General features: G+C 31.1%; 1 protein-coding gene across 1 annotated transcript; it reads right to left on the reverse strand.

The window, feature by feature from the left end:
• Positions 1-6,364: 6,364 nt before the first annotated feature.
• Positions 6,365-7,574, reverse strand: LOC132800416 (alpha-copaene synthase-like). Its single transcript, XM_060813992.1, has 3 exons — positions 7,548-7,574; positions 6,749-6,968; positions 6,365-6,585 (listed from the first exon to the last, which is right to left on the reverse strand). The coding sequence occupies exons 1-3, from the start codon at positions 7,572-7,574 to the stop codon at positions 6,365-6,367; spliced, it is 468 nt and encodes a 155-aa protein (XP_060669975.1).
• Positions 7,575-11,355: the final 3,781 nt, after the last annotated feature.

Genomic DNA, 11,355 nt, shown 5'->3' on the forward strand with positions numbered 1-11,355 from the left:
TAGCTTGAGGTTCTGATAAAGAATCTTGAGAGGACCTTGACAATCCGCTACATCATTTAGTCAATAAATTTTGTGAATATTTTAGTAACTTTAATATTATTATTAACAAATTACTTATTTAACATTATTTTATAGAAAAGGTTAGTACACTACTTTGGAAATTAAAATTAAAATCTATGTTACAACATGACTTAAAAAATAAATTTAATTTTTTTACTATGGCATTTAATATTACAAGATGTTTGGGTAATGACAAAGTGTGTAAGAATTTAAAATTTTCTAGAAAACTAAAATTTTCTCTCGTTTGGATGATTTTTAAAAGGAAGAATTTATGGAGGCCAACAGAAGATAAATCTCATAATGTGGAAAAATAATATAAAAAGTTGATCCTCTTAAATAGGTATCATTCTAAAATTCTCTGGAAAAATTAGTTTTACTTACTTTTCTAAATACAATTTTATCTTTTAATTTTAATGTACAAACTTATTTAATTATTTGTTAGTTCTATATTATTCTATTATTAATCAAACATTATAAAAAGAATCTCAAGAAAACCTATTCACGAGAAACTGAATCCCAGAAAACTAATTCTCAAGAATCAGTTTCATTCAATATTTTTCCTTCTATCAAACAGGGCGTTAATTTTTGGTAATGACCGTTGCATATAAATTAATTATAGATGAGTGTAAACTCCTAAATAATTAGTGTACTTGCAATGGCTAACATAATGGGACCATATACTAGCGTGCTATATGGTACATTATATGGTACATTAAACATACCTTCGCTACGAGTGTACGGATTACATAGTATATTTATTAATTTTAAAATTAGTTTATTTATTTACGATTATGATTTTCTATTCTTATTATTACTTATTGTTATTATTATTATTATTTTAAATTGATATTGGTATTCCTATTATTTTTTGTTGTTATTATTGTTTATTTACTTATTTTTTTATTTTTATTATCATTATTATTTGTTGTTATCCTTATTATTATTTATCATTATCATTATTGCTAATTGTTATTGTATTTGTTATTATTATTTATTATTATTGTTGTTATTATGATTATTATTATTATTATTATTATTATTATTATTATTATTATTGTTATCAAACGGTAGTTTTCGGACAAATATTGTAGCATTTAAGTAAGTATTGCAGTCTTTAAGTAAGTATTGTAGTTTTCGGACAGGTTATCCAAATTTTCAAGAGGCTGTATCGTTACTATTATTGTTGTTATTATCATTATTATTATTGTTATTTTTATTATCTTTTACTTGTATTTGTGAATTTAAAATATTAACGAAACATTATGATAACGTATGATTGTAATATATAGATGATGTAGTTCTAATTTGATAATTGAGTAGTTGATGGGTGGGAAGTCTATTCAAGCTGCTCAGGTACTTATGAACGTTTGCTAATGATTTTTTGAAATACTTTCTCAAAAAGATAAACAAATGTTTAAATAAAAGTAAGAGAAAAAGATCCTTATTTAAAGAATATTTTTAGATGCACAAGTATTTTTACTAAATTGTTTACCAAGTGATAGAGTGAAATCTTATTATTTTATTAGTTTATATTTACATTTACGTTACATCAATTTTTAACTAATAAAATAATTATAAATATTTTAAAAATAGATATATTGAAAGAAAAACTTTTATTTAAAATTATTAAGTATTTAGATGAAAAACCATAGTATTATAATTTTTAAAAGAGATAATATTACCTAGACCTGAACTTTACCTCTATTGCAAATTGTAATCAATGGTTTTAAATATTTTAAAAATACCCTTTAAAAGTAAATTTTCTCTCTCCTACATGTCAAGAGAAAATTACTTCAATACCCTTATAATAAAAGATTCTTTTCATTTACTATTTGCTCTATAATTGCTAATATATACTAATTTAAAAATTTTACTTTGTAGAAAAAAAATAATTTTTTTAATTACTTTATCATTAAAATATTTTATAACATATTAAATAAATATATATATTATTTTCTAGTATAAATCTTGGTAATTAGATAAATTAAAATTATCTATCACATTTTTAAAAAAAAAAAAATCTATACAGTGATTTATAATTATGGAATACAAAAAATTTGTTAAACAAAATACATTCTAACAACCTCTGTTTAAAGAAAAATTAAAGATATATAAAATATAAAATTGCATTTTGTTTAATGATCATAAATGTTAAATTTGATTTATCACTTTTTTTTAAAAAGAAAAAATCTATTATTTTATAATTATGAAAGTATATAAAATATGTTATATAAAAATATCTTACCAATCATTTTTTAGTAAAAATTAAATATTTGCATATATGTATAATAATGATCTAATAAACTATATAACTCATTTTTATTATTAAATATTTAAAGAAATGATTGATAATTATGTATGATTGTGCTAATTTAAAATAATTTTTTAATACTAAAAATTAGTTAAAAAAATAAATCTATGAATGTTAATTACATTTTCATATAATGTTAGAATAAAGTTTTATTTTTCTATAGAAAAAATTAAAAATTTTATTCTTTTTCTCCTTTATTTCTATTTAATTTATGTCACATTAATACAATAAAAAAAAAGCTAAGTAGGTCACTAAATATAAACTATATATATAAATTTGTATTCTATTTACTTATCCTAAATATAAAATTTGATTTGTCATATTTTTCTATGAAAAATTCTATGGACTTATAATAACAAAAATATATAAAATATGTATTATATATAAAAAAATCCTAATAATCACCATTTTAAAAATATATATATATATATATATATATATATATATAAATAAAAATGTAAAATTACCCTATAATTAATGATCATCCCTCCTAAAGATTTTAATTATTATCCAAAAATGATATTAAAAAAAAAGAAAAGAAAAAAGAAAACAGCAGCAACAACAAAATAGAGATTGTAAACAAACAACATGCTGCCCTCTTTCATTATCCAAATAGTAATTCCCCCTCCTTAAAGTTCTTAAGCTCACCGGAAGAATTATAATCAAGAAACAACCCTCCTAATCGATTCTATGTAAAACAATTTCAGCGAAAATAAAAATTCTATTTAAAACAAAAAATCAAAAACTTTAAAATTTTAAAATTTAAATTTAAATTTAAAAAAATATAAAACTTTTCTCTTGGACAACCTTTATAGAGAAAGTTTGGAAAGCTTTTGGCGAAGCCACTCCATTCAAAAGCTAGAAATGTTAACGGGACAGGATGGGATGGGATCAGTTTTTAAAATCTCATCCCCATCTCCTTGGGGAATTTTTTTATCCCGTCCCTCTGCTTTTCCTCTTTTCTTTAGAACCGGGGTGGGGACGGGGATTTTCCAATAGGGGACGGGACGGGACGGGATGGTTTTTCCCGTTAATTTTTTTTTTAATAATTGATATAAATTTTTTGGAGAAATTTATATAAATTTTTTTTTATAAATTAAATGTAAATAAAGTAACTAAAATGTAATAAAAATACAATAAAATACATCAAGGTCCAAATTTACAATTATAATAAAATACATCTTTAAAAAATATAATAATCTAAATATATAAAATTTAAAAATTAAAAAAAAAATAAATATATACAGGATGGGTTCGGGGCTGGTTCTTTATTCCCCGATCCCGGTCAGTCTTTAATTCGGGCCTTAAGGTTTTATCTTGAGCGCTTTCTGTGGTCTTAATTTTTCAGGAAAAAACCGCTTCGTTAAGAGCGATATATCATGAATTTTAGAATGTGCGGGACAAATTGACATTCCTATCAAATATCCACAAAAACCAAAATCCAATAAATAAAGCCAATAAATATAAAAGAAAACCCACGGGAAAAAACTTAGCATATAAAACCCAAAAATTAAAAAACTAAATGAAGAAGAAGAGGAACTCACCGAAAACCAATTTCAAAAAACTTGCCCTGCTTTACGGTGATTTGCAAAGAAGAAGAAAGATCTGCTGATCTTCGGGAGATAGAGAGAGAGAAAATCAAAGGAAGAGGAAGAACAGTAGGCAAAACTTTTTTTTTTTTAAACATTTTATAAAATATAATAACATTTAGTTAAAATATCTTTAAATGGTGTCGTAAGCGTTGGAGATGCGGCACTGCAAGCACTCGGTGACATGGAACCAAATTAAAAAAATAAGGATGAATAGTCGCGTGAGTTTCTGACAAGAAAATTAAAAATATTAAAAAGAAAAAAAGAAAAAGAGAGTTTTATTGGGAAAAGAACACTGATTTCCTTCTCCAATTTCCTTGGTCCCCATTCCAATTCCTGATCCCATTCATTTTTCCCTTTTCCTTATCCTTCCCTCGGTACTTGCGAGTTATCATCATTTTAAAGTTACAATAGCAATTTGTAAAGTCTTGATTATTTTTATTGTGATTAGAACGTAATCCATTTCTGCTTTTAAGCTTTGGCTTTATGGGGAGGGTGGATGATGAAAATGAACAATCTATGGAAGGAGAATGTGCAGAGGGAAAGCTCAAACTTTGTAGATGGTGATTTATGACTTTAAGTGGCAACTGACGTTTTCTATCAGAGACGGATTCTCAGATGAGTGAAAAGGGAAGCCAAAGAAGCCATATCTAAGTTAGAATAACAGAGGAGCTAGAGTGTGTAGACGCAAACATGCTAGAAGAGAGAAGCAACTCCAACTTCTCATCGCATTCTTTCTTTCCCTTTAACAAACCACCACCGCCACCATCACAGTTCCTTAAAACTTGCGGGTTATCGCCATGTCACCTAGCTTCGATAGCAATTAAAGATGGGAAGTTATATGGTTAATTTCCACTTTATTTAGCAATATCTCTTTCAAATGGTTGTTAATTAAGGTTTAATGGTTTGAAATATATATATATATATATATATATATATATATTTTATCAGAATTTAATGGTTTGAAATATGTGCACATAATCTCCCACAAAAATATAAGACTTATTTTGTGAAGATTTAGCATATATTTCTATTAATTTGTAAAATCTTGATTCGTTTGTATTGTGAATAGGAAATAACCCTTTTAATCTGTCTACATCTATTTTTGTGGGTATTCATCCGAAAATGAAAAAAAAAAAATTGTCTTCTTTTATGGGCGTATAACTTTCTTCACCAATTGAAAAAAAAACGTGTGCTGGGGCAAATATGCTAAGAGAGAGAAGAAAAGATTTTGACTGACGTGTAACTCTTTGGGCTGTTTAGCATTGACGCCCATGCTCACTTATCATAGCCCGCCCACTGCAATCTTTATTTTTATTTTTGTATTTTATTGTTGTATAAAATTAAGCGCATGCTCGCTCTTCATAGTCCGCCCACTACAATCTTTATTTTTATTTTTATTTTTATATTTTATTGTTGTATTTCAATTTATATATTTTTCAATGCAACTAAGTCAAAATTTAGGCTTTTTCATATTTTGAAGATCTCCTATTGCTATTCTACCTATATTTATTAAATCTAACCGAGATTTTTTCATAATAGAAAATATTTTTTAATTATTTTAAACTTTTGGATATAATTTAAAATAAAATAAAATTCAAGAGATGAGATGATATTATTTTTATTTCTAATAATATCAAAATAATTTTTAAAAAGTAATTAATCGTATGATTCATTAAAAGCTAATTTAAGCTTTCCATACAAGCTCATTTCGTCTAAATGAGAACAGTTCAAAAGAATAAAATAAAGCATTATTATGACTGATCATACCATATCTATTAAAGTAACGTAAAAACAAGTTTTTTTTTTTTTTTTTTTGGTTTCCAGAAAATAAAAGATGGTCTAAAACCATTTGTCTTTGATTTGATTGAAGCGGCTGGTGATGGCTCATCGTTTTCACTTGTGCTTCATGATAGTTAACAAAGTTATTGTGTACGTCGTAGGAAAAAAAAAAAAATGTTATTGTGTACCATGTGACATGTCGAAGCCATGACAAATTAAATTTACTGCAAATTTAACAAAAGCCGATATATTTGGCATGTGAAATGAATGCAGAATACATATTAGTTTTTTTTTTTGTGTTTAATATATTTTAAATTTAAAAAAACCATTTTAAAGGAAATAATCCTTTTTATAAAAGGTATAACTATTTCTTATTAGATAGTATCATTCGTACCTGATACGAATGTATATTTTATAATATATTTTGAATGTTAAAATATTATTTTATTTTATATTATTTTATATATTTATAATTTGATTTTTCAACATTATACTTAATTGTTTTTATTGTCATTACTCTTATTAATATTATTTTTGTTATTAATATTGTAATTATTATTTATCATAATTTCGTTTACAATTATTTTCATTATTACTATTTTCATTATTATAGTCGCTATTATTAATTGTTATGGGCAAATGTGACCTTTTCCAAGAGGTGGAGGCTTATTCTGCACACCATTGACTCAAGATGAGTGGTAGTGAAAGCTATGGCTTCATCAAGAATTTCTTCCCCGTGTATATGAAGGTGTGTAGCCTCACACAAACTTAGCAAGCTTGACACATCAATGGCTAAGGATGCCTTAAAGTTTCCTTCTTCGTCCTTAAACTTGTTAAATACATCTGTCACAATGTGAATCAAAAAAGCTAAAGTCATGAATCTGTATGCTCCAAGCAATATATTTGGATATAGACCCATTGAGACAGAGAGAATTACTACCACATGATATATAATAACTATGTTGCCTAAGCAAGCGAAACCAAAGAGCAATGGTATAAAGGTCACCGTGCTCTGTATCAACAACGCCATTAGAGTAGTCGTGGTGCATTTTTTCTAAGATTTCATCAATCTGATTCTCAAAATGGTAAGAAACTCCTAAACGTTGGATTGAATCAATCAACTCCAACTTTTCCAAAGGTTTCTTTTGAGAATCCATTAGCAATCCTTTCACTTCTTCCTTCAATTCTTCAACTTGTTGCCATATTTTCTCAATTGATACCGTTCCCTATAGAGGCAAACTAATTGATTAATTAGTTGAACGAAAAAATCATATTAATAGCGATAATAACAGTAATTGTTTATCACAGTGCATAATAGAATGCCAGATTAATCATGTGCTAGTGTCCCAGATCAACATATATAGCTAATGCAAATTTTGTGGGGGTCCAGCCTTTTATTTTCTAAAGCCCAAGCCCATTAAGGTTTCAACCCTAAAAAACCTAGAGAGAGCATGCGCCGGTCAAAGTTTTTGTGCAGGTTTTCACGAGCCCTCCACGCAGCCCAGGTAGAGTTGAGCCGAGCCGAAGCCTCGTCGAGTCCGAGCCGAGCCATTACACGTGTTCCGCCAACTCGCTGCCACATGGTGCCACGTCATCTGGTCTGCCATGTCATCCAACACGTCAGCACCGGTCCAAGACTTTTTTGAAATTGCAAAAATACCATTATATTTTTTGTATTTGTAGGTTTTTTCGAAAAATTTTGATATTTGCAGTTTGACCTAGAACTTTTGAAAATTGCACTTTGACCCCAAAAATTTGAAGATTCAGATTTTGGCTCGATAAGAGTCAAACCTAATGTTTTTTACCGTTCTAGATGCATTGGTGGACTCCATTTTGCTAAATTCAGCTCCAATTTTTTACAAGACTAGATGTTAATGGACGAGTTACATTTGGGAGCTATGATCAAGTTTACTGCCACCAACTATGCACTTTGGAGACCTCGGATGGAAGATCTTCTAAATTACAAAGATTTTTTTGACCCCTTAGATGCCGAATGAAAAAATCCCGATCCCACCAAAGAAGCAGAATGGAAGAAGATGAATAGGAAAACGATCGGTCAAATCTGCAAATGGATCGACCACAGTGTCTTCTATCATGTTGCACAACAGACAGAAGCATACACCCTTTGGAAAAAGCTGGAGGACATGTACCACGCCAAGACTACTTGGAATAAAGCCTTATTAATGAGGAGTTTGGTGAATTTGAAGTTGAAGAGTGGAACTTCTATAGCTGAGCACACCAGTATGTTTTAGAACTTGGTAAACCAATTGTCTATGGTGGACTTACAACTAGGGGATGAAGAACAAGCACTTTTGGAAATTGCACTTTGACCCCAAAAAATTTGAAGATTCAGATTTTGGCCTGAGAAGAGTCAAACCTAACGTTTTTAACCGTTCTGGACGCATAGGTGGACTCCATTTTTCCAAATTCAGCTCCAATTTTTTACAAGACTAGATGTCAATGGACGAGTCACATTCGGGAGCTATGATCAAGCTTACTATCACCAATTATGCACTTTGGAGATCTCTGATGGAAGATATTCTAAATTGCAAGGATTTGTTTGACCTTTTAGATGCTGAAGGAAAGAATCTCGATCCCACCCAAGAAGCGGAATGGAAGAAGATGAATAGGAAAACGATAAGTCAAAGCCGATAATGGATCGACTATAGTATCTTCCATCATGTTGCACAAGAGACAAATGCAGACACCCTTTGGAAGAAGTTGGAGGACTTGTACCAAGCTAAGACTGCTCGGAATAAAGCCTTATTGATAAGGCTTTTGATGAATTTGAAGTTGAAAAGTGGAACTTCCATGACCGAGCACACCAGCATGTTTTAGAACTTGGTAAACCAATTGTCTGTAGTGGAGTTACAACTAGGGGATGAAGAACAGGCACTTTTACTTCTTAGCTCTCTTCTAGACAGCTGGGAGACACTAGTAGTCTCTCTCAGTAATTCGGCCCCTTACTTCAAACTTACCATGGCTATGGTGACTAATGCCCTATTTAACGAAGAGGCCAGGAGGAAGGACATTGGCAATGATTAAACACATGTCCTTGTCACAGAGAAATGGGGGAGACAGCAATAAGGTATTCATGACAGGGGGAGAGGTAGGAGCCAAACCAAAGACAGATCCACAGATGGAAGGAGGCCAACATACAAGTGTCATTATCGTAGTTGAGAAGGACACTTGAAGAAGTACAGCAGGAAGATGTTATGAGAGCAGGGGTAGAAAAGCAACCAGCTAAAGAAGGATGGTGAAACTTTAGTCACTGTCAGAGGAGAAGTGGCATATTGTTCCACACATGAAGAATCATACCTTTACACTCAAGCTAAGAAGTTGAATGGGTAGTAGATACTGCAGTATCCTACCATGTTACTCTACGTATAGAGTTTTTCAAAATATATAAAGCAGGAGACTTTGGCATAGTAAGGATGGGAAATAACAGCTTCGGTAAGATCATCGGAACTGGTGATATTCAGATAAAGATCAACGTCGGATATATAATTACTTTGAAGGATGTCCAATATGTTTTAGACCTTCAGCTCAATCTATTTTCAGGAATTACCTTTGACAAGGAAGACTTTGGCAACCACTTTTACAATGGCACATAGAAAATGACAAAATGTGCTATGGTTGTCGTTCGTGGACATATTTGTGGAACACTTTACAAGACTCATGTAAAGATTTGTGCAGATAGCCTCAATATTACAGAAGGAGAGGTATCTCAAAATCTGTGGCACCGTAGACTCGGTCACATGAGTGAGAAGGGATTGTCTACCTTAACAAATAAGAAGCTTATCACTATTTCCAAGGATGCCGTACTAGATCCTTGTAATTATTGTTTATATGGTAAGCAACATAGAGTCTCATTTAAAATCTCTTCAACAAGAAGATCTGAATTGCTTAGTTTGGTGCATTCTAATGTTTGTGGACCTTTAGAAGAGGAATCGTTAGGTGGCAACAGATATTTTCCGACCTTTATAGATGATGCTTCTCAGAAGGTGTGGGTTTATTTTCTGAAGATGAAGGATCAAGTTTTAGATCACTTCAAAGAGTTCCATACCATGGTAGAGCGTGAGATAGGAAAGAAACTGAAGTGTCTTCGCTCAGACAATGGAGGTGAGTATACTTCTCGAGAGTTTGGTGCCTACTATACAGAACATGGCATTCGCCATGAGAAGATGGTCCCTCGCACCCCGCAACATAACGGTGTAGCCGAGAGAATGAATTGGACTATTATGGAGAATGTCAGAAGTATGATTAGTATGGATAAGTTAACAAAGTCATTCTGGGGAGAAGCTGTTCGTACCACTTGCTATCTAATTAACAGATCGCCATCAGTACCATTGAGTTTTGAAATTCCAGAGAAAGTGTGGTCTAGTAAAAATCCCTCATACTCTCATTTAAAAGTATTTGGATGTTTAGCCTTTGCACATGTATCCAAGTAGCTTAGACAGAAGCTTGATGCAAGAAATACTCCATGCATCTTTATCAGATAAAGATTATGGGATCCAAAGGCAAAGAAGATTATTAGAAGCAGGGATGTGGTATTCCAAGAAAACCAGACTATAGAAGATTTTAAGAAGCCAATGAAGTTTTCTAGTACCAGTGCCCATGATTTTGTTCCTGATCCAGCACCAGTACAACTGGCCACAAATGATGGTGAGGTGCATAGGGAATTACCAGAAGTAGAACAGGAGAGAGAAAATGATATTAAGTAGGGAGATGGTCAAACACCAGAAGCTGCAGGACAATCAAAACAGTCAAATGATGGTACACCTCTCCGAAGATCTGAACGAGGCTGTGTTCCCTCAAAGAGATATCCAGAATCTCAATATATTCTACTTACTGAAGAGGGGGAGCCAGAGAATTTCCAAGAAGCTAATTCTCCACAAGACAAAGAAAAGTGGCTGCATGCAATGCAAGATGAGATGGAGTATTTGTAGAAAAACCATACTTATGAGTTGGTTGAGCTTCCAAAAGGAAAGAAGACACTGAAGAACAAATGGGTATTCAAGCTCAAGAAAGATGGCAATGGATGGATGGTAAAGCACAAAGCCCGATTGGTCGTTAAATGTTTCCTTCAGAAGAAAGGAATTGATTTTGATGAGATTTTTTCACCAGTGGTGAAGATAACTTTGATATGAGTTATTCTTGGTTTAGTAGCCTGTTTAGACCTAGAGCTTGAGCAGATGGATGTTCAAATAGCATTCCTTCATAGTGATCTACATGAGGATATTTATATGGAGCAGCTAGAAGGTTTTTAGCAGCTAGAAGGTTTTTAGGTTTTAGGGAAAGAACCTCGTTTGCAAACTAACGAAGAGCTTGTATGGCAAGCACCTAGACAATGGTATAAGAAGTTTGACTCTTTTATAGTGAGTCAAGGACACAATAAGACTGATGCAGACCAGTGTGTTTATATTCAGAGATTTTCAGATGGAAACTTCATTGCATTTTTGCTGTATGTCGACGACATATTGATCATCAAACAAGATGCAATGAAAATTAGTCAGCTGAAGAAGAAACTTTCCAAGTCATTTGATATGAAGGACTTGGGACCAGCTCAACAGATTTTAGGAATGCAAATAGTCTGAGATAGGAAGAATCACA

The sequence above is a fragment of the Ziziphus jujuba genome, chromosome 1, assembly GCF_031755915.1.
Source record: "Ziziphus jujuba cultivar Dongzao chromosome 1, ASM3175591v1".
NCBI classification, from domain to species: Eukaryota; Viridiplantae; Streptophyta; class Magnoliopsida; order Rosales; family Rhamnaceae; genus Ziziphus; species Ziziphus jujuba.

Excerpts from the sequence above, each read along its gene's own strand:
- LOC132800416 (XM_060813992.1), bottom strand. The coding sequence starts at position 7,574 with ATGGAGTCCACCAATGCATCTAGAACG. Across the intron at positions 6,969-7,547 it reads CCACCAATGCATCTAGAACG|GGAACGGTATCAATTGAGAA; the intron begins GTAAAAAACATT and ends TTGCCTCTATAG. Across the intron at positions 6,586-6,748 it reads CGTTGTTGATACAGAGCACG|ATGTATTTAACAAGTTTAAG; the intron begins GTGACCTTTATA and ends ACATTGTGACAG.